This window comes from Elephas maximus, chromosome X (genome assembly GCF_024166365.1).
Source record: "Elephas maximus indicus isolate mEleMax1 chromosome X, mEleMax1 primary haplotype, whole genome shotgun sequence".
Lineage (NCBI taxonomy): Eukaryota > Metazoa > Chordata > Mammalia > Proboscidea > Elephantidae > Elephas > Elephas maximus.
This window is the reverse complement of record NC_064846.1, coordinates 47667488-47691634: the sequence shown is the minus strand read 5'-3', so window position 1 is coordinate 47691634 and position 24147 is coordinate 47667488. Positions and strand designations below refer to the sequence as shown.

Genomic DNA, 24147 nt, shown 5'->3' with positions numbered 1-24147 from the left:
ACCAGAGCTTCCTTCCCTGTCTTCAGAAATGACTTTTCTATTTTTTTTTTTTTTAGAAATGACTTTTGATACTAGCCACTGTATGAAAGAATGGCACGTTGAGGTCTCCCAGGATAACAGGCTGCAGCCCATAAGTCAGTTAGAGGTGGGAGGAGAGGAGCTGGGGGTTTCATGTTTCTTCTTGGTTAAAGGAAGCAGCTGAGTGAGGCCTTGCAGCACATGCAAGGGCTGACAGATCTGAAATCTCCCCTCAGAAGAGTTCCATGGGCTTGCCTGGGCAAGGCAGGCAGGTCTGGATTGCTATTTATCTCTCATACCAGGAAATAAACTTGCACAAGTAGCTGTGCCACCAGGGGAAAAAAAAACCCGGCATCTTTCACGGGTTCAAAATGTTTTGTTTGACATCAGGGAGCTGGTTTGGGGCAGCCACCTAAAAACCACAGCTGTGTTCTCTTGCTTTCTCAAGGGCTCTGAGCCCCAAGGAGGAAGTCAGCCAGCAAGTAGGAGCATCCCTGATAAGGTTTAGACTCCGAAAGGAGGGGCCAGTCTCTCCCCAGGGCCAGTTACTCACTCCTCCCTCTTTTCTCAGGTGATGAGAAGAGAGGGAGAATCATGGGCCCGATAGGGCTGTGGGTATCTGTTCATAGTAGGAGTGGGAATTGGTCACAAGGGAAAATACTATGAGAACAAGGGATTTGGGGGTCAATGGATCCCACTTTATGTATTATTTTCTTAACATACTCAGATACTCTGAGGTAGGAAGTTCTTAAAACCAGAAAAAAAAAAATTAGCAGTAGTCACCATTAATAGCTTAATGCGTGCTCTTGGTTAAGGATTCCTGCAATACAGAAATATAAACAATATAGCATGAAAGCTTCCCCATCTCACTTCCCAAAGGTAATTGCTGCTAACACTTTTTGACCTTTTCCTTCTTTAAAAAAAAATTGGCTACATGATTAATAAATGAATACAGTTATTTGTTGTAAAAGGTAACCTATACGAGTACAGTAAAACCTGCAAAAGCCAGAACCTGTGTAAGGTGGAAACCAATCAGAGAAGGAATACTTAAGTATTTTCTACTAAAACAAGTAATAGAAAAGTGGTGACTGCACCCTGTCAAAGGGGGGAAACTTGCGAGACCCAGAAAAACAAAGTAGTCCCGTTGTTCCGGCTCTCACAAATTTCACTGTATAGAGAAACCAAAGTCAAAGTCTCACCTTCCCTGGCCCAGCCTCTACTCCCCAGTCATGTTCTCCCCTCCAGTGTGGTCAATATCTTCTACAGAATGAGGGTCATGCTTTATACAGTAGACACTTGTTCTCTTTTACCTAAAAAATGGCTGTACTTCCTTTTTTAAAATTGTGTCATAGTTAGTCTTCCTTAGAATTTTTATGCCTTACCTGGACATCTAGGTTGTTTAGGTATTAGAAATAATGCTGCAATGAACATCTTTATATGTATTTCTTTGTACATACATGCAAGCATCTCTTTTAGTTTAAATTCTGAGTCAACTTGAACGTGCGTTTTAAAATTTCAATAGATATAAACTGTTCTCCAAAAAGAGTGTATCTTGTTTTTTCTTCCGCTTAATAGATTTTAGGGTTTTGCCACATCAGGTCATACAGATATACCTCATTTCAGTTTAAAAATGTCTGCATCTCTTTATTATAAATATTTGCGAATGTACTGAAGAGCTGAAATAATAGTATAGTGAACAGGGATTACCTATATATAGTTGGAGGGTGTAAATTTGCTGAATCATTTCAAAGAAAGTAGCAAGTATCTTGACGCTTCCATTTTAAGTACCTCAACCTGTAACTCCAAAGAATGAGGACATTCTCTTGAATAACCACAATACTATTATCACACTTAAGAAAATATTAATACCATCTACTTTCTAATAGTTTATATTCATATTTCTTCAGGTATCTCAAGAATTTCTTTTATAACTTAAAAAAAAAAATCAGGATCCAGTCAAAGTTCAAGTATTACTTTTGATTGTTCCATCTCCTCAGTTTGTTTTTTGTATTTTTTTTTTTTTGAAATCTAGAACAGTCCCTTCACCTTCTTTATTCATGACATTGAAATTTTGTTGGGTCTAGGCCGGTTGTTTTCTAGAATGTTCCACATTCTGGATCTGTCTGTGTTTCTTTATTGTTTTTTACTGGTGGCTTGGTATTCTGCTGTATGGCTGTACTGTGGTTTATTTAACTAGTCCCCTACTGATGGTCATTTAGATTGTGGGCATTCCTTTTGTGGCTCTTCTAACAAGAGGTGTTTAGTCCCAAGGAGTTGTGACACTAGTAGGCCACAGTAAACGTCTGTGGTTAGTTAATAAACATAAAGTGCTCCAAAGCCAAATTTCGTTGGCAGGACTATTATCAAGGGAAGGGAACAGCCTTCTCTTTTCCCTCCAAGGGAGATAGATTATCTTTTTCAACTCCCTGATTTATTTTTAAAGGCTACAGTCTGGGGCAGAGCTGAGGCCAGGGTCCTCTCTCTGTAACTACCTGTACTCACTTTGGATTTCATCATCAGCCATGGCCTTTTTTGGTAATGCCACAGCTTCCTGAGATGTGAGCTCCTTCTACTTCCAGGGGTCCCTTCCTCCCACACAGTTATTCTCACTTGAGCCTGCCCTTCCCTTCTCATCTCCTGCCTAAGGCTCATCCTTCCATCTGTGTTCTGAGTCTTGTCTCCTCCTGCCTGCTTCGGACTTCTCACTATCTAGTGCCTCCTGCTCCTTCCTCTGTACTGGCTCCTTCCCCTCAGTTTGTAAATATGTTCACGTCTTTCCCTTATTTACAGTTATTTCTTTGTGTCTATAAAAACCAAAAACCAAACCCATTGCTGTGGAGTCGATTCCAACTCATAACGATTCTAAAGGACAGAGTAGAACTGCCCCATAGACCTCCCAAGGAGCACTTGGTGGATTTGAACTGCCGACGGCCGTAGTTCTTAACCACTATGCCACCAGGGTTTCCATACTGCCCTTTAAATAGAGCTTCCACCTCTCTCCCTCCGTTCACTCTTCTTGAAAGATTACTGTGATAGAACTATACAACACAAAGAGTGAACCCTAATGTAAGCAGTGGACTTTAGTTAATAATATATCAATATTGGTTCATCAGTTATAACACTTGTTACACTAATACAAGATGTTAATAATGGGGGAAACTGTTGGGGGAAGGAGCATATGGAAATTCCTTGTACTGTCTGCATAATTTTTCTGTAAACTTAAAACTGCTCTAAAAAATAGTATATTAACAAAAAGTTTACTGTTGACCAGCAGTCTGTCAAGTAGGGTGCACTAGATGTTCCACTGGGGTGTGTAAAGAAAAGAAGATATTAGCACTTCTGTGCATTTTGAAATTTCATCCTTTTTAAATTTCTGTGTTTTGTTTTATAATGTACATATACCGTAGTATAGTTATTCATATATATCATTTGAAAAAGGAAGTATACTTGTTGGGGATTATGCAAAAACATTTTTTCACTGATAGGGGAATATGACAAAAACAGTTGAAAACCACTGGTGTAGACTTAATATCTCTACTTTCTGAGTTCTAGTCAATTGTCTCACCCCAATGTGGACGACCCTTACCCCACTTCTCAGCTAAAGCCCCCTCTCACTGAACTTACCATTGGTGAGCTCATTGAAGAATTCAGTAGTCACTTATGAGTTTTTATCTTACTAGATGTCTGTGCCGTTTGACTCTGTTGCTCACACTCCTGGAAACACTAATCTCTTGGCTTTTAAGATTCCATTCTCTCTCTAGTCCCCTGGTTTTATTTTGACCATGCCTTAATATGAGTTTCTTCACCTTTCAGCTCTTCTTATCCTCTTCAACCTCCTAGAGATATACTTCTGAGCATCTCTTCCAGACTATCACACTGGCACCACAAATTCAGCATGGCCCCAGCTTCCTTTCTTGTTCGCCACCTCCTCTAGTCTATTCCTTTGACTGTAGACCTCAACTTAGGAAGAAGCACCAACATCTCACCAGTCACCTAGGCCATCAGGCTGAGGGTTGTCTTTGACTTCTCTTCCTCTTGTATTCCTGCATATCTCCCTGTCCAGTCAATTACTTAGTGGTGGTGATTCAACCTCCTTACCTTCTCTCAACTTTGCCTATCCTCTCTTCTCTCACTGCCTCTGCATTAAGCTTAATTTGTTGTTGTTGTATGTCGTAGTGTTGATTCCAACTCATAGCGACCCTGTATGACAGAGTAGAGCTGCCCCATAGAGTTTCCTAGGCTGTAATCTTTACAGGAGCAGACGGCCAGGTCGTTTCTCCTGCAGAGATGCTGGATGGGTTCAAACTGTCAACCTTTCAGTTAGCAGGTGATCACTTAACCATTGTGCCACCAGGACTCCTAAGATTAATTTAGACATTTCAATTACCAGTCTGTAATTGGTCCCACTGCCTTCATTAGCATCTCCTTCACATAGCCACCAACAGGAGCACTACACAATTGTACATTATATATGTATCTCCCTCACTTTAAAAAGAAAATCAAACTAAAACACCTACAGTGGCTCCCATTTCCCACTATAGGATAAACTTCCTGCTCCAAAGCTTGATTTACAGGGCCTTGCATGGTCTTTTGCTGCACTGATGTCATCTCTTTATCTGTTAGTCTCCTCAACTAGACTATGACTCTTGTAGGGTAGGGCCATGTTTTCATTGCTGTATACCCAGAGCCAGGCACAGTGCCTGACACCCAGTGATGCCTCAATAGTGTTTTTTGTTGATTGGATGAGAGTGAGAATAGGACTGTCATGGGTGAGAAGAGGAAAGCAGTGAGGACATTCCTTTGAGAAATAAAGAGGTCTCAAATGAGAAACTCTGGCCCAGAAATGGGCCAAAAGAGTGGCCCAAGTTGGGAAGCTAAGTTTCCCTGGTAGTGGTAATTGCAATGTGTGTACTAATGTGTGTTTTTGGACTGTGGAGCAGGCCTGGATGTCACTGTCTTTTGCTGGAGGCAGTGAAAAAAGCCTCAGCTTTTGACCCAGACAGACCTGGCTAAGATTGAAATCCTGGCTTTACCACTTATTGGCTTGATTGATGTTGAGAAGAATGATAATAATTATATAACAGCCAATGTTTATTGAGTATATGTTATATGCTGGCACTGGGCCAAGAATGCTACACGCATTATTTCACCACAACCTGATGAGATAAGTATTATTCCCATTTTACAGATGAGCCAACTGAGGCTCAGCAAGATTTCGTGATTTGTCCGAAGTTGTATAACAAATAAATGATGGAACCAGGATTTCAATCTAGGCAGCCTGATTCCAGGCTGGGGATATTCCTTTAGGAGTCATCAGTATATAAATACTATTAAAGCCAGGAACCTGGATAAGATTACCTAGTGAGTGAGAGTAGATAGATAAGAGGGCCAAGGACTTGGTTCTGGTCCACTCCAATATTTAGAGGTAAAGAGATGAGGGAGATTCAACAAAGAAGATTGAGGAAGAAAGCCACTGAGGCAGGTGAAGAACAAAGAGAGTAGTATCCTAGGAGCCCAGTCCAGAACATGTTTTAAGAATGAGAAAATTATCAAATGCATCAAATGCTGTGGGTAGATCAAGTAAGATGAGGCCTGAAAATTTACCAGGATATAACTGTACAAGGGTATAGGTGGTGCCTGGAATTCCCCTGGCATCCTGGCCTGGAGATGAGTCTAATTAGAAGGGCACCTACTTAAAATGTATACCAAGACACCCTATGGGCTAGCTTCCATCCTTGTGTTATCATTTGGAATTAGGAGTATGGAGGTTATTGATAACATTGACAAAGCAGTTTTAGGGGAGTTATGGGAGTGAAAATTTGATTGGAGTGGATTGGATGGGAATGATCTTGTGAAAGAAGGGGACAGTTGCTGGTGTGATGTCCTTGAGTAGATGAGAAAGGATAGAATCTACAACACTAATGGAGGACTAGCCTTAGCCAACAGCGCAGGAAGTTCATGCGTAGTAACAGAAGAAAAGGCAGTAGTTGGGATACGTTCAGGGAGGAGGAAAATGTGAAGGTGGGAGCTTGTGGGTGTTCTCTTCTGTTTTTTTTCTCAATGAAATAGGAAGCCAGACCATAAGCTGAGAGGTTTGAGGAAAGTGGGAGAAGGTATGAAATAGTTATCTAGGAGAGAGGAAAATGGATGGATTCTGGAATACAGTTGAATTGCAGGGCAACATTAAGGGCCCACTTGAAGTTTGCAGTCATGAATTTAAAGAATTAACAGCCATGTTTACTTGTGTGTATAGGGAGATATAGGCAGGGAGTTGGATTTAACCAGGAATGTGGTTTTGTAAGGCAAGTAGGAAAAAGGGAGGAAAGGTATCAGGCCAGTTGAAGAATGAATAAAAGGGAATGATGGACTTTGAACTCAATGCTGGGTAAGTATAGAAGTGAAGATGTAAGTTTGGTGAGGGGAAGTAAAAAGGTGGTAGGATCGATGAGTTGTAGGTTCTGGGGAAGTGAGTTGGATAGATAGGAGGTGGTCGTTGGAGAGCGAGATGCGTGGCATAAAGTTCATGGAGGGGTTGCAGGTCTTGGTAACAACGGGTATGACTGTGGGAATAAGAGCCTGAGGTAAGATGGAGACAAGATCTTGAGGGGAATGGAAGTTAAAGCATTGACAGGGTAGAGTGTTGCTAAATATTGAAAACACAGGAATTTTGACAAAGGAGTGTTGGAAAGACATGATAGGGGAGCAAGAGTAAAGCCTTCAAGGGCTGAGGGGGAATACATGCTGGGAGCGGGTGACAGTAGATGAGTGTAATAAGAAGGAATAATATGGTCCCATGACTTGAGATTCACATCTGAGGCGTGGTTAGGAAGGAGGCAGAAAGAATGGTCTGGAAGACATAGCAATTTAGAAGCAGCAAAGAAGAGAAAAGAGAACTCCCTCTAACCCTCCCTTAAGGGATTATGGGAGGAAGAACATCTACCACTCAAGAGGGCTATAGGGATAGCAATGTCCTCAAAGGAGAACCTGGTTTCTTTAAGAGCAATAAGGTAAAGGAACTGTTCAAAGAAGAGTTTGAGGATACAGGGGACTGATGATGATGGTCAGTGGACTTGGACTCCAGAAAATGAAGTGGGCCCAATTCAGAGAATGGAGTGGAGATGGGATCAGATTTGGGGATGTAGAGAGCAACAGGGGGATTAAGAATTCAGGTGTTGGGGGTGACCTTGGTGTCTGGGGCTTCTTAGAGTGACTGAAGTAAACAGGGATGTAGGACACGATGGTACTGGTAATCTTTATAGAAGAATATGGTGGTGCAGCTGTCAGTGCTGTGCCGTGGGCGGAAGGAGGTAGGGGATTTTGCTACGGACAGAGCCTACACACCTAACGTTTCAAGCAGCCTGACTCTAGAGGCCTGGAGAACTTAACCACTCAGCTCTTTTGATTCTAAAAAAAGATGTTCATTTAGATGTGAGAAGGAAGTTAATGATCTGTATAGCTTAAAACATTTTTATTGCTTTTGACTTTCTATTACATTGACATTAAGATGCTTCTTCTGTAGCCTCAGGATTCCCCAGCTGAAAGGTAACCAGGATATGTACATTAGAGTTCTAAATGTTCTCCTGGGGGAAGAAGGACATTTCTTACAGATATTGCTTGTAAAATGGGAAAAAGAGGGTTGGGGTGAGGCTCTAAGAGGAAGTTCTTGGAACTCGGCACAGGCTCAGTGCTCAGTAAAGAACTGCCTTTTTCTTCCACCTTGCTGAATGCCCTTTGCTCCCATCCCCAGGCCTTTCATATTCTTCCTTAGATGTTACTTAACGTCTCTGGGCCTTAGTTTCCTTATCTGTCGAATGGGAGAATCATAGTCCCTATTTCACAGGAAAGTTGTGATAATTAAACAAGTACCAAACCAAAACCCATTGCCCTTGAGTCAATTCTGAGTCATAGCAACCCCATAGGTCAGAGTAGGACTGCCCCATAGGGTTTCCAAGGAGCGGCTGGTGGATTCGAACTGCCGACCTTTTGGTTAGCAGCTGTAGCTCTTAACCACTGTGCCACCAGGGCTCCAGTTAAACATGATCGTGTGTGTAAAATGATCTAATATAATGCATGGCACATAATATAAGTGCTTGATAAATATTATCGTTATGAATTACCTCCCATTCAGCTCCCTTCTTCCTGCCACTTCCTGTTTCTTTGTTTAGTTTTTCTCTTTCATCTCTGTCATCCCTTCCGCTCCCTATTTTCCCATACTTCCTCCTTTGTCTATTTCTTTTTTCTCCTCCCTGGCTGCCAGTGGTGCCCACTCCTAGTTTAAACCTCTTTGTGGCCCTTTGAGGTAAGGAACTTTGCGGTAGAGGTAAGGCACTCTTGGGGTAGAGGTAAGGCAGCCTCAGAGGAAGGAAACTGCTGGTGGGGGCAGTCCATTGGCCACCCCAACTGAGTCTGAGGTCGAGGGGTCCACAATGGGCTGCTGACAGCCTCAGGAGATGGGAGGCCGGTATTGCAGGCCACCTCGGCCACTCTGTGAAGTGGGGCTGGGGACAACAGTGGGGCAGAACAGGCTACGGAGATGAAGATCACTTGAACAGAAAGGGGCTGGGTTCAGTCAACATATGGAGGGACAAGTGAGGACAGTGCCATCCTGTGGCTGTTCCTGCTGCTAATACCACTGTTACAACTCTGGTTGATAATGACCAAGGCTCTTTTCCATTGAGCATCTCCAGTGTGTTAGGCTTTTGGGTGATAGTTGGGGGAGTAGTGGAGTGTACTGGCTAAGACCTTAGATTCTAGAGCCAGACCACCTGGATTTGAATACTGGCTCTGCCGTTGAACAAGTTTTGTGCCCTTGTGTAAGTTATCTAACCTCCCTGTGCTTCAATTTCTCATCTCTAAAATAGAAATAATAGGAATAGTACAGTTATTATGATTATTAGGTGAATCAATATTTTTTTCTTTGTGTTACTTCTTTAAGCTTTTTTTTTTTTTTTAATTTTTGTTGTGCTTTAAGTGAAAGTTTACAAACCCAGTCGGTCTGTCATACAAAAACTTATATACACCTTGCTGTATACTACTAGTTGCTCTCCCTCTAATAAGATAGCACACTCCTTCCCTCCGCTCTTTTTGAGTCCGTTCAGCCAGCTTCTGACTCCCTCTGCCCTCTCATCTCCCCTCTAGACAGGAGCTGCCCACAGAGTCTCATGTGTCTACTTGATCCAACAAGCTCACTCTTCACCAGTATCCTTTTCTATCCCATAGTCCAGTCAATCCCTGTCTGAAGAGTTGACTTTGGGAATGGTTCCTGTCTTGGACTAACAGAAGATCTGGGGACCATGACCTCCGGGGACCTTCTATTCTCAGTCAGACCATTAAGTCTGGTCTTTTTATGAGAATTTGAGGTCTGTATCCCATTGCTCTCATGCTCCCTCCAGGGTTCTCTGTTGTGTTCCCTGTCAGGGCAGTCATCGGCTGTAGCCGGGTACCATCTAGTTCTTCTGGTTTCAGGCTGATGTAATCTCTGGTTCATGTGGCCCTTTCTGTCTCTTGAGCTCGTAATTACCTTGTGTCTTTGGTGTTCTTCATTCTCCTTTGCTCCAGGTGGGTTGAGACCAATTGATGCATCTTAGATGGCCACTTGCTAGCGTTTAAGACCCCAGATGCCACTCTCCAAAGTGGGATGCAGAATGTCTCCTTAATAGATTTTATTATGCCAGTTGACTTAGATGTCCCCTGAAATCATGGTCCCCAAACCCCCGCCCCTGCTACGCTGGCCTTCGAAGTGTTCAGTTTATTCAGGAAACTTCTTTGCTTTTGGTTTAGTCCAGTTGTGCTGACCTCTCCTGTATTGTGTGCTCTTTCCCCTCATCTAAAATAGTTCTTATCTACTATCTAATTAGTGAAAACCCCTCTCTCTTCCTCCCTCCCTCCCTCCCCCATCAAAGGATATTTTCTTTGTTTAAACTATTTTCAAGTGCTTATAATAGTGGTCTCATACAATATTTGTCCTTTCACAACTGACTAATTTCACTCAGCATAACGCCTTCCAGATTCCTCCACATTATGGAATGTTTCAAAGATTCATCACTGTTCTTGATTGACGCATAGTATTCCATTGTGTGAATATACCGTAGTTTATTTATCCATTCATCCATTGATTGGCACCTTGGTTGTTTCCATCTTTTTGCTATTGTAAACAGTGCTGCAGTGAACATGGGTGTGCATATATCTGTTCATGTAAAGGCTCTGATTTCTCTAGGATATATTCCAAGGAGTGGGATTGCTAGATCATATGGTACTTCCATTTCTAGCTTTTTTTTTTAATAGCTTTTATTGTGCTTTCAGTGAAAGTTTACAGATCAAGTCAGTCTCTCACACAAAAACCCATATATACCTTGCTACGCACTCCCAATTACTCTCCCCCTAATGAGACAGCTTGCTGTCTCCCTCCACTCTCTCTTTTTGTGTCCATTTCTCCAGCTTCTAACCCCCTCCACCCTCTCATCTCCCCTCAGGGCAGAAGATCCCAACAGTCTCAAGTGTCCACCTGATCCAAGAAGCTCACTCCTCACCAGCATCCCTCTCCAACCCATTGTCCAGTCCAATCCATGTCTGAAGAGTTGGCTTCGGGAATGGTTCCTGTCCTGGGCCTCTAGCTTTTTAAGGAAGCGCCAAATTGATTTCCAAAGTGATTGTACCATTTTATATTCCCACCAGCCGTGTATAAGTGTTGCAGTCTCTCCACAGCCTCTCCAACATTTATTATTTTGTGTTTTTTGGATTAATGCCAGCCTTGCTGGAGTGAGATGGAATCTCATTGTAGTTTTGATTTGCATTTCTCTAACGGCTAATGATCATGAGCATTTCCTTCTTCAGTGAAATGTCTGTTCATATCTTTTGCCCATTTTTTAATTGGATTATTTGTCTTTCTTTTGTTGAGGTTTTACCGTATCATGTAGATTTTGGAGATTAGACGCTGATCAGAAATGTCATAGCTAAAAACTTTTTCCCAGTCTGTAGGTAATCTTTTCACTCTTTTGGTGAAGTCTTTGGATGAGCATAGGTGTTTGATTTTTAAGAGCTCCCAGTAATCTAGTTTCTTTTCCGCATTGTTAGTAATGTTTTATATACTGTTTATGCCATGTATTAGGGCTCCTGGTGTTGTCCCTAGTTTTTCTTCCATGATCTTTATTGTTTTAGATTCTATGTTTAGGTCTTTGATCCATTTTGAGTTAGTTTTTGTGCATGGTGTGAGGTATGGGTCTTGTTTCATTTTTTTGCAGATGGATATGCAGTTATGCCAGCGCCATTTGTTAAAGAGAATGTATTTTCCCCAATTAACTGACTGCAGGTGTTTGAAAAATATCAGCTGCTCATATGTGGATGGATTTATGTCTGGATTCTCAGTTCTGTTCCATTGGTCTATGTATCTGTTGTTGTACCAGTACCAGGCTGTTTTGACTACTGTGGCAGTATAATAGGTTCTAAAATCAGGTAGAGTGAGGCCTCCCAATTTGTTCTTCTTTTTCAGTAATGCTTTGCTTATCCGAGGCTTCTTTGCCTTCCATATGAACTTGGTGATTTGTTTCTCTATCACCTTAAAAAATGACACTGGAATTTGGATCGGAAGTGCATTGTGTGTATAGATGGCTTTTGGTAGAATAGATATTTTTATAATGTTAAGCCTTCCTATCCATGGGCAAGGTATGTTTTTCCACTTATGTAAGTCTCTTTTGGTTTCTTGTAGAAGTGTTTTGTCGTCCTTGTATAATCTTTTACATCTCTGGTAAGATTTATTCCAAGTATTTTATTTTCTTGGGGGCTACTGTAAATGGTATTGGTTTGGTGTTTTCATCTTTGATGTTCTTTTTGTTGGTGTAGAGGAATCCAACTGATTTTTGTATGTTTATCTTGTATCCCGATACTCTGCTGAACTCTTCTATTAGTTTCAGTAGCTTTCTTGAGGATTCTTCAGGGTTTTCTGTGTATAAGATCCTGTCATCTGCAAATAGAGATAATTTTACTTCTTCCTTGCCAATCTGGATGCCCTTTATTTCTTTGTCTAGCCTAATTGCTCTGGCTAGGACCTCCAGCACAATGTTGAATAAGAGTGGTGATAAGGGGCATCCTTGTCTGGTTCCTGTAGGTGAATCAGTATTTAACAAAATGCTTATAATAGTTTCTGGAACATAGTAGGTGTTTGGAGTCCGTGGGTAGTGCAGACTGTTAACATGGTTGCCCGCTAACCAAAAGACTGGCAGTTCAAGGTCACCTAGAGGTTCCTCGGAAGAAAGTCCTGGCAGTCTCATTCCAAAAAAAAAAAAAACCTGCCATTGAAAACCCTGTGGGTCATAGTTCTGTTCTGACACACATGGGGTTGCCATGAGTCGGAATTGACTCAACAGCAACTGGTTTTGGTTTTATATAAGTGTTTGCTATATTAAATTAAAAAAAAAAATCTTACAATCGTATAAGTTGTCCACATAATTATTGTCCTTTTGCTGATGCCAAAACTGGGTTGGGCAGGTTAAGTGGCTTGCTCAAATTCATAGGGCTCTTAAGGGGCAGAGCCAAATCTAGAACCCAGCTATGACAGACTCCAAAGTTCTTGCTCGCAATTGCTGTGCTCAGCTGCCTCTTTGGACATGCCAATGGGAAGTTTGCATTCTAGGAGGGCTGTAACGGACGGAGAATCAAGCGGGCACTGTGAGTGCAGGTGGGTAAATAGCAACTGCCACCTGACAGGTGAGCACGGGTACTGCTTGAGGACGTCGACCAGTGGCTGCAGGCCCTCTGCCCTGGTTCTCTGCTCCCTGCTGTGGGAGAGCAGCCTGGGTTCCCAGGCCCATTTCAGGGAGAAATCAATTTCCTTAGGTACAAAGATTCTTATTACAGCCAGAGAGCTGAGCCTTCCTGGAAGTTTTTCTTCCATCCCTGTTTTTTGGGTAACCTCAGTCAAGTCATTTAACCTGTTTTCATCTCACTTTCCTTATCTGTCAAGTGAGGATAATGATACTTTACTTGCCCACCTCATGGGGATTTTGTGAGGATTGAATGGCTCATGGATGTGAAAACATTTGAAAAAAAAAAATACAGTACCCAAATTTAAGATAGTGGGGTGATCACAGCACCCACAGACTACATTACTGTGAGGGGCCAGTGTGGGCCTCTCGGGCCTCCATAGCTACCTCATGCCATGATGCCTTGCCCGTTGTCAAATCTCGTGACCTTCTTCGGTTGTTAAAGCGTGTGTATTTTAACATGATTGATAGGGATGCTTGGAACCTCATCTCCTTTTATGAGTGACTAGGTTTTTACATTTCCCTCTGTGAGCATAAAGTAATAGTTGAGCATCAACTGGGTCCCTGGGAAATTTTCCTTCTACATTGTTTTTTATTTCCAGGAGCAAGAGCCAGTGTGTCTGTCCAGGGCCCACAGTTGTCCCAGCTCCTTTTCTGTGCTGGCGAGCCTCTAACTGCCTCCTCTCATTAGCACACAGTCTTGGTTATATGCTTGCCCTCTGGAGATCAAGGAGGCAGCTGACTCCTTGCTCGGGTATCTTTGTCTCTCTGGGCTTCCCCTTAGTATATGTATGTTGTGTATGTATGGGGGCGGGGGCTGTATAGGCCATGGAAGCCAGGCCTCTTACCAGCTGCTAAGTTTTTTTTCTTCCCAGAACTGAGTTAGCCACCTACTTGCTTCCATTTTCTGCCTGTTTCTAAACACTACAGCAAGGTACCCATCCCAGGTAGAAACTGTGCTCTGGCTTGGTAATCCAGAGCTTCCATTTGAGAGAGATGGGAAATGGGAGTGAGTGAACAAGAGTGTGTATGCTTGTGAGTTGGAAATAGGGAGGGTAGGGAAGTTCTTTTTCGCATGCCATGCAAGAATTGGCCCAGCTGCTTGGTCTTCACCCAGACGTAGGACTAACCCTGGACTGACCCCAAATATTCAATGGGGAAGCTCTTTATTCTTGGATCTAGACCCTACCAGACCTAGCAATAAATTTTTTTAAATCTGGAAAATGGGGATAATAAATTCTACTCCTTACGATCTTCATGTCAAATGAGAAATAAGCTTTTAAATATTCCATCATCTACTCACCAGGAGCAGGAAGTGACATAAGGTTATATTTCTCCAAGTATATTCTGTAGAATACCTTGTCTTATTAGATAAAAGTCACTGGTTAAATAAGTTTGAGCAACATTAGGATAAACAATGTTAAGCAGGCTTCTTACTGTAGAGATTACTCAGGTTCTTAATATACCAACACACATGGTGACTCTCCAAGAGGGGTATCTATATTGTGTAACAGCTCTCAACATTTTAACCAAACTTTCCTAATGGAGCATTTTCAAGGACAATCTCTGTAAGATATACTTTCGAAAATGCTGACCTGGGTCATAAATATATTAATTTCATTTTTTTCCCTCTTAGTTGTGAAGGGAGGTGAACTGGTAAAATGCATGGGATCGCTGAAAATGTGTGCCCTAAATATCAAGGGTGTTCAACCTTTTTTTTTTTTTGAACCTACTGAAAAGACTGCTTCCTGCTCTGAAACACTTCTTTCCATCCTCACAGCTCCCCTTTGAATTGGAGATTTACTACATTCAGCATGTTATGCTCTACGTGGTGCCCATCTACCTGCTGTGGAAAGGAGGTAAGGCCAGCAAACCCCACCCTTATGCCACTCCTACCCTTTTCCCTTCTGTTTCTGGAAGTCACAACCTCTTGGGTGCCTACCAGGGATCTTGAGCTGCTGTTTGACTGGGTTTCTTTGGCATGCTTCATTCCAGACACCAGGCAGTGGGAAAATGGGTATGGACTAGGCCTGCAACAAGTCTGGAGGCTTTTCATAACTGTCCTTTGTGAGTGAGCATGGTACCGCTGATTGTCTGTCATAGGGCCTTGGCTTTGGGCTCTTTGTCTGTAGTGGTGTTGGGTTTGCATGGAGCCCTCTATACTCAGTCACTCTTTTGTGCTTGTGCCGTCCCCTGCCTCAGTATGCAGTATAGAGTTGAAGGAGAGAATTAAGCTGCTTATTCCTCTCATGAGAGGGACCTTATGCTCTTGTTCATTATGATGCTCATCTCAGAACCAAAGATATTGACAGGGGAAGAGGCCTAGGGACTGGGGAATTATGGGACTGAGGGAAAAGGCACATGAAAGAGAAGTCATCTCCATGTAAGATAAACCATTGAAAACCTTATTTGGTCATGAGGGAGATACCACCAACCTGGTAGACAGACAGCGTAGACAGGAAGCTGATCCCTTTGTGACCTCACAATGACCCTTAAGTTATCCCTTCCCTCTATTGTGTAGTAGTCCAAAGGGGATGGGAGTTCCTACCCCCTTTAGGCATGTTGAGAGCCATTGCCTCTCAATATTCTCTTTCTGAAAAACCCTCTAACTGGAAAACCGTCTCTTCTAGTCTTAGCCACTAGCTTCTCCATCTTAGATGCTGGGAATTTTCTGGTGAGACCATCTTAGGCAGGATGGGGTTCATCTCTATGGCACTAAAAATGGCATGGGGTACGTGGACCCTTGAGCCCACTGGAAGATGGTTTGGGGGTTCTGTTGGGCTTGGTTACTTATTGGCTTTGTGTGCTTCCTCTAAGTCAGAAATTCTGGTAAATCTTCAGAACTTATGCTATGAGATAGCCTCATGGAGCTGTCAACCCAGGGACATGTTGGAAATGGGCACCATTGCTCTCCAAGGAATCTACTTACCTTCAAGAGACTTGCCCCTTGTGCCCCGGTTTTTAAAGAATCTATGACTTTCCCATAGACTCATCTAAATATTTTTTGAAGCTGTTTTTACCCTGTGTAGCCACCTGGGGTCTCACACTGTCAGAGAGCACTTCCTTTTAATTTGCTGTAACTAAACTTCCCCACTGAGTTTTAAAGTCTAAAGTCCAATATCCAGGAGACTTGTACCATTTCTCAGCTCTGTTCCCTGTGGCACAAGGAAGAAGCCTTGTTCAAATCTGGGAGACAGAGTCATTCTGAACAGAACCAGGCAGGCAGCTGTCCCGGGGCTCTAGACCCTGACCATTCATTATAGCTGAGTTCTGAGGTATGTGTTGAAAGGACTCATGAGTTCCAGCCAAATATGCATGGCTATTATTTAAACCTATTGGTGCTGTGAGATGACCATAAAAATCTGTCAGATAGCTGGGCTACACTGATCTGACATGGAAAATACCAAGCAGTCCCCTCCCCCCAACAAAAACAAACAAACAGGCTGGGAAGCCATACCCCCTAGAAATGGCTGATACCCCTGTGGTCTGTTTGGGAGAATTAACTGAGGCAGTAAAGATTAATTCCAAGCAAGTCCTAATTCTAATTTATTTCCTACTGTCAGTGATTCTATCCCCTCTCCTCAGGTCCCTGGCCCTGGGAAGAGGATATAATAATAAAAGTAACAATAATAATCACAGTAAATATCAATGACTACTTTTTATTGTTTCCTATGTGTGGGATACCATGCTTGGCCTGTTTAGTCTATTTTCTAATTACAAACAGCCTTGGTCATTTTCCTTTTACAGAGGAGAAAATAAAGGCTCAGAAACGTTACGTACCTTGCCCACAGCCATAAGTAGCAGAGCCAGAATTCAAAACTCATCTGAGATTCCTTCCAAAACTGATATTCTTTCCCAGATACCATGCTGTCCTAAAGGACAAGTACTTGTCTCCTGTCTACATCAGACTGAGAGTTCCAACCCTCCCCCTCCCCATTCCGCCACCCATTCAACACGTATTTGATGTGAACACCTCAATATATCAAGCATTTGTACTAGGGAATCAAAGATGAAGGAGACAGGCACAGTCCTTCCACAGGGAGAAGACAGACTAATTGTAACACGTCATGGTAAGTACTGCAGAGGGTATTGTGGAAGCGTAATATGAGTTCTGAAGCCTAGTCCACCTTCTTCATCATCTCTGCGAAGATAATTTTATCTTCTTAGAGTAAATCCTACTGGTAGCCCCATTCCCTAACTGATGAGGTGAGAGAAATTATGCTTTGTTATTGCTAATAACTCCTAGGCACCCTAGCTCGGTGAGGATTTCACATAACAGACACGTGGAATGGTTTCTTTGAGCAGACCTTTGACTCTAGGCCCTGGGGCAAGCATCTAAGCGTCCCTTACCCCCTCAGGACTTGATAGGCTCCTTTATCTTCTACCTTGGCAGCGCTGAGCTGTTGTGCGCTGCAGCTGTTTTTCCAGCTCTTTGCTACCATCTGCTGTTCATTTGAGGAGAATTTATTATCATATAGAGAAAAATCTGGATTTCCTAAGGCTGGATTCATCTTGCATCCTGGACCTGGGACATAGGCCTTGCAGAGGGGAAATGGATCTGGACTTGAGCAGTGGGAAGATTATGCTTTTGTAAACCAAGACAACTGAAGGTTTGGGGCTTCTATTCTCTGCAAGTCTCCTATAATTTTCTAGAAACAAATGACTCAGTAGTTTTTACCTAAGGCAAGATAGCTCTCCTATAGATACTTCCTTTGCCCAGAAATCCTGTGTTCCTGGAAGGCCAGGTCCTGCTTGAGCACATAGTGCCTCTTACTCTGTGGTTTGGCGCCGAGTGGGTGGAGCTTGATGGGAATCCCATTCCTCCCTTATTCCTGTAGGCCTTAGGCAGCACCACAGTACTGAGGGCCTCTCTTGGCCGTACTGCTCTTTTCTTCCTCCAGCATAGCACTCCTTTTCTCTGCTTCCTTTCATCCCAACTCATTGCCTTTGGTCACCTGGGACTATATTTCTTGTAAATAACCCCCACCCCCCCACTGCCAGCTCTTCACGGAACACAGTCCTTCTTCTCTTTGCATGAAGCTCCCTCTAATGGAAGCTGCTCTATCTACCCTGTCCCATATGCCTCCCAGCTCCCCACTGTTTCTTCCAGATCATTATTTCATCTCTACCTTATGCGAACATGCTTTCCCCTTTACCATTCTCTCTACGTTCTTTTTCATTACCACCGTCACCTAACCTGTCGGTCACTTCCCCCACATTCCTGGAAGTCTTTGACCCATGGCTCACAATATTTCTGTTACAACTCCATCCAGCATCTTGAGAGACTTCTAATGAGAACCCTCATCCCACCCCAGTTTCTTAAGGTTTGAGCTTCTTAATTGCAGTGACTTTTACACCTTATTCTCATCAACCACCCACCCCCTGGGCATTGTCTTCCCTTAAAACTCCTCTAATAGCATATGCCTCTATGTTCCTTACTTTGACCCAAATCTCTACTCCCTTCACCTTCCTTTCTTCCCAGTCAACTTACATTATGATGACCAATTACTAGAACTTTCCTCTTACCAGTTCCTGAAAGTGTTTCACCCCTTTGTCCCTTTAGCCAGGATTGGTGTCCAATCCCTTTCCACTGTGCCCTTTCTTGTCCAAATGGAGAAAATATCTTGTCATTCAGATTGAGACCACTAAAATTTTAATGGGACCACCCAATTATAACTGTGTTCTCAATACCATTGGTCAATTATTTTCTCTTTGGTCAGCCCCCACTCACATTGCCTGCAGAAGCCCTACTCACATTGCCTGCAGAAGCCCTGGTCTAAGCCTTTACTGCCCTCCTCAAACTTCCTGTTCTCTCCACCTTCAATAGATGTTTCCCCCACCCAAATGACTGAGAAAATTGAGGTTTTCAGTGGGGATTCCCTCACCAGTTTCTCTTCACTTCTACAATCTTCTTTACACATACTCTGCTAACATTCCTCCTTCCCATCCTGGAGGAAGTGGTGTCCCTCCTGTCCATAACCAATTACACCGCTATGTGGCTGCCTTCCATCCCTTCCACTTCTTCTAGAATTTTATTGCATCAATTAGCCACTTGTTCACATGGATTTTCAACCCCTTCTTCACTACTGGCTGCTGCTTTTCAGCCAATAAAGATGCCCACGTCTTTCCTGTTCAAAAAAAAAAAACTTTCAACCCCACACAATCGTATCTTTCATCTTCCCTTCATATCTAAGCATCTGTAAAGAATAGTCTAAACAAGTATTTCCTAAACTTTAATTCTTCAGCCATGACAATTTTTGCCATATCCATGTAACCATCTGTATTATTATCTATGCAATAACTTGTTACCCATTGCTGTCGAGTCAATTCTGACTCATTGCAACCCTATAGAACAGAGTAGAACTGCCAATAGGGTTTCCAAGGAGAAGCTGGTGGATTCAAACTGCTGACCTTTTGGTTAGCAGCCGTAGCTCTTAATCACTGCGCCACCAGGGCTCCAATATATTTCCTTAATTCTATTGATTTTTTTTAAACTAAAATATGTTTGTTTTTAAGATAAACTTTGTAATATCCATGAAATCATGGGTTCGATGTACTGGTTGTATATTTTAATACCTATTAAATACATAATTATTAAAAATGAAATGTTCATCTGTTTACCATCTGAAATCGCCTCATGAGCAGTACATAACTTTGGGAGACACTTGTGTACATTTGATGAGCCCATCTTCTCAATTGCCTTTTGTTCCTCAGAGTGTTACGATCTGATATCTACCCCCTGCCCACCTCTTCGCAGAAACAGCACTTCTGAAGATTGCCAACGAAGTCCCTATGACCAAATCTAATGACCGTCTTTCAGTCTTTATCCTACTGGAACTTTCTGCTGTGTTTGATACTGTTGATCATTCCTTTGTGGAATGCCATGCTCTGTGGGCTTCCAAAATTTCCCTCTCTCCTGCCGTGTCTACCTCTCTGACCATACCTTCCCAAGTTCCCTTTACGAATTCTTTTTCCTCTGCCCTATGAGATGTTGATTTCCTCAGAGTTCTGTTTTAGGCTAACTTCTCACTCTAATACTCCCAGTGTGGTCTCATGTACTTTCATGGTTTCAACTACCAGTCTGTATAGTGATGGCTATCAAATCCCTATCTGCAGCCTGGACTTTTTAAAAATGATACCCAGTTTCATGTAGTTTTGTCACCATCTCCACCTGAATGTCCCAAACACACCATAAACTCAACCTCTCTGTGCTGAAGCCATTTTCTTCCCTATGAGCCCTGCTACTCCTCCTTTGATTCCTGACATATGGCACCACCCAGTTACCCCAGCTAGACTCTGGGAATCATCCCTACCCCCACATCCAATTCATCCATTCGTCTAACACATATTAGCAAGTGCCTTCTTCTGCCAGGCTCTATGCTAGCCACTGGGGATGCTTGGATGGGCAAAAAAATCAGACACTGTCCCTTTTCTCATAGAATTTATAGTCTATTAATCAAATAATAACACAGCTGAATCTGTTGTTACAACTCAGATGAGTACTGTGAAGGAAAGGAACATGGTTTTATGAGAGGTTATAATATAACAAGATGACTAGTCTGGGAGTATTGGGGAGAGTCCTCTAAGGAAGTGATGTTTAAGCTGAGATCTGAAGGATGAGTAGGAGTTTACTAGGCAAGCTTAAGATTAGGGGAGGTGAAGACTTGCAGGCAGACAAAGCAACAGTCCTGGGGAAAACAAGGGGTGAGTGGGATAAAATCAGGCCCATAATTTATTAACATAGTCCAAAATTTAAAGCACCGAAAGATATCCTAAGAAAAATTTCCTTCCTACCCTTTTCCCCCATCATCACAGTCCCCTCTACGATTCTACAGAAACCACCATTTTTGTTTTTTGAGTATCAGTCCAGAGTTTCTTTTTGTATATACTATCTACGGTGAAACCTGTGAGAGCTGGAACTCCACAGGACTGCCTTGTTTTTCCGGGTCTCGCAAGTTTTCCACCTTTCACAAGCTGCAGTCTTACCACTTTTCTGTCGCTCGTTTTGGTGGAAAATATTTGAGTTTCTCTTCTCTGACAGGTTCCCGCCTTACACAGGTTCCAGCTTTCGCAGATTTAATTGTATAAGTACATAAAATTATTTTCTTATATTCCCCTTTCTTAAAACAAACATCCAAAAATAAGCATGTTATAAAACTATTCTGTTGTTGTTATTGTTTTATCAGTATTTGTTAAAAAGCTTTACATGAAGCCCATAGAAAGCTTCCTCACTGTTTTCTGTAGCACCGTAGTATTCCATTATATGGATGATAAAGTACAGTAATAAAAATGGCAAGGTTTTATATGATGTTACTATGTGCCAGACACTGTTTTAAGTTTTTTACAAGTATGAGCTAATTTAATCTTAGAGCAACGCTGTTAGGTGCTACTATTATATCTGTTTTACCGAGGAGAAAACTGATGGCAGACCCAGGATTTGAACCTAAGTAGTATGGCTCCAGGTTCTTGCTTTTAGTCATAACACAATGCCACAACTCTATACCATAATTTATTTAGTCCCCTATTGATGGACATTTACTTCGTTTCAAATCTTTCAAGAATATAAATAACACTGCGCTGAATAACCTTGTACATATGCGATTTTGCATGTGTGCAAGTATATCTATAGGATAAATTCCTCTAAGTGTAATTGTTGAATCAAAGACTATATGCATCCTCTCCCTACCATCTCTTTAGCCACTACTCATCTCTTTAGCCTTACTCATCTCTTACCTCAACCATGACAGTTGGCTTTGTGTGACTTCTCTGCCCCAAGCCTTCCTACCCCCCACTAACAGCCCATCCCTTTAGCTTTCAAAGCTATTTCTAAAGTCTAAATAGGATCATTTGTTGTTGTTATTGTTAGGTACCGTTGAGGAGATTTTTGACTTAGTGCCACAGGTGACAGAGTAGAACTGCCCCACAGGGTTTCCTAGGCTATAATCTTTACTGAATCAGATCTCTAGGTCTTTCTCCCACAGAGCCACTGGGCAGGTTCGAACTGCCAACCTTTTGGTTAGCAGCCAAACACTTAACTGTTGTGCCACCAGGGCACCTTAAATAGGATCATAAACCCGTTGCTGTCTAGTCAAGTCCGACTCATAGGGACTCTATAGGACAGAGTAGAACTGCTCTGTAGGGTTTCCTAGGCTGTAATCTTTACAGAAGCAGACTGGCACATCTTTCTCCTGAGGAGTGACTGGTGGGTTCGAACCACCAACCTTTCAGTTAGCAGCTGAGTGCTTAACCACTGCACCACCAGGACTCCTTAAGCAGGATCATAAAAAAAAGAAACCAAACCCAATAGCACTTCCTTATTTGGAAACTTTCAGTGGCTCCCCATTGTTCTCAGTGCTCTCTGCACCAAAAACTCTGCACAACCTGGCCCCTGCCCCATCTCTGGAAACCCTGATGGCGTAGTGGTTAAGAGCTACGGCTTGCTAACCAAAAGGCTGGCAGTTTGAATCCACCAGGCGCTCCTTGGAAACCCTATGGGGCAGTTCTACTCTGTCCTGTATGCTCGCTGTGAGTTGAAATAGACTCGGGACCCCCTTCTCTAGCCTCATCTCTTACCACTCCCTTCCTTGTACTCTCCAATCTGATGATGCTAAAATCCTTAAGGTTCACTGAATGTACCATGCAATTTCCATGCCCCTGTGCCTTTAAAAGTGCTGTGACTTTTTTTTTCTGTAATAGTAGCCTGTCATCTGAATTTATTTCTATCTGTTCTATGACATTCTTTTTTGTGTGTGTGCTTTAGATGAAGGTTTAGAGAGCAAATTAGTTTCTTATTAAACAATTAATACACATACTGTATTGTGACTTTGGTTACCAACCCCATGACATGTCAGCACTCTCCCTTCTTGACCTTAGGTTCCCTATTACCAGCTTTCCTGTCCCCTCCTGCCTTCTAGTCCTTGACCCAGGGCTGGTGTGCCCCTTTACTCTCATTTTGTTTTATGGGCCTGTCTAATCTTTGGCTGAACCTTGGGAGTGACTTCATTACTCAGTTGAAAGCATGTCCAGGGGCCATACTCTTGGGGTTTCTCCAGTCTCTGTCAGGCCAGTAAGTCTGGCCTTTTTTTGTGAGTTAGAATTTTGATCTGCATTTTTCTCCAGCTCTGTCCTAGACTTCCTATTGTGATCCCTGTCATAACAGTCAGTACTAGTAGCCGGGCACCATCTAGTTGTGCTGGACTCAGTCTGGTGGAAGTTGTGGAAAAATGCTATGACTTCTGCTGAGAATGCCCTTCTCCAGTTTGGGGACTTGGAAAACATTCATTTTTTAAAACTCACCTCAGTAGTCACCTTCTCCAGGAAGCCCTCTGTAACTGTTCCACAGCCACTCTCTCCAGGTCAATGTAGTGCAGGTATCTGTTTGTCTGTCTCCCTGAAGACAGGAAAATTTCTTTTATCCCTGGTACTTAGGGGCTGAATGAATGAGTGAATGACCCTTTCCTTCAGGGGCGTATTCATGCATTGTACATTCACATATCCTATTATACGTGTTGGAGCCTCTGGGTGTTGCAAATGGCTAAGTGCTAGACTACTAACTGAAAGTTTGGCAGTTCAGATCTGTCAAGAGGTGCCTTGGAAGAAAGGCCTGTTGATCGACTTCCGAAAGGTCACAGCCATTGAAAACCGTATGGAGCACAGTTCTACTCTGAAACACGTGGGGTGGCCGTGAGTTGGCATTGACTCAGTGGCAACTTTTTTTTTGTTTTGTTTATTATACATATCGGGGAGGCCAGTGGTGGTTCAATGGTAGGATTCTTGCTTCTGTGCAGGAGACCCAGATTTGATTCTGCCAGCACACCTCATGTGCAGCCATCACCCATCTGTCACTGGAGGCTTGCAGGTTGCTATGATGGTGAGCAGGTTTCAGCAGATCTCCAGATTAAGATGGGCTAGGAAGAAAGGCCTGACAACCTACGTCTGAAAATCAATCAGTAAAAACTCTTTGGATCACAGTGGTTCAATCTGCAACCCATCATGGGGATGGTGCAGGACCAGATAGCCTTTCGTTTCATTGGGCATGGGGTTGCCAGGAGTTGGGAGCCAACTTGAAAGCAGCTAACAACAACAACAACAACATTATACGTCTTGCTAATAATATAAGCTAACTTTTATTGTGGACTTTCTGGGAACTAGACACTGGGTGAGTGTTTTATATGTATCATCTTGATCTCATTTAATCCTCACAATGTCCACTAGCCTCATGAGAGTGCGTAACCCAGGGCTCATGAGCTTGGAAGGGGAAAACGATTATGTCTTCATTTGTGTTTGTTCTAACTGAAATTTAATAATTCCTTTGGCTGTGAATGTAGACAACAAACCGCTGTTAGATCATCAGTACTTGGAATGTAGTCAT

At 42.6% G+C, this 24147-nt stretch overlaps 1 protein-coding gene across 7 annotated transcripts in view; it reads left to right on the top strand.

Moving 5' to 3' along the window:
* The window catches only part of TMEM164 (transmembrane protein 164), a 195596-nt gene that overhangs the window by 141345 nt on the left and 30104 nt on the right, over positions 1 to 24147 (top strand). For all 7 annotated transcript variants that reach the window (XM_049872081.1, XM_049872086.1, XM_049872087.1 and 4 more), the window contains one exon: positions 14557 to 14635. In XM_049872081.1, coding sequence (XP_049728038.1) covers positions 14557 to 14635 — 79 coding nt within the window. The remainder of the gene's footprint in view (positions 1 to 14556; positions 14636 to 24147) is intronic.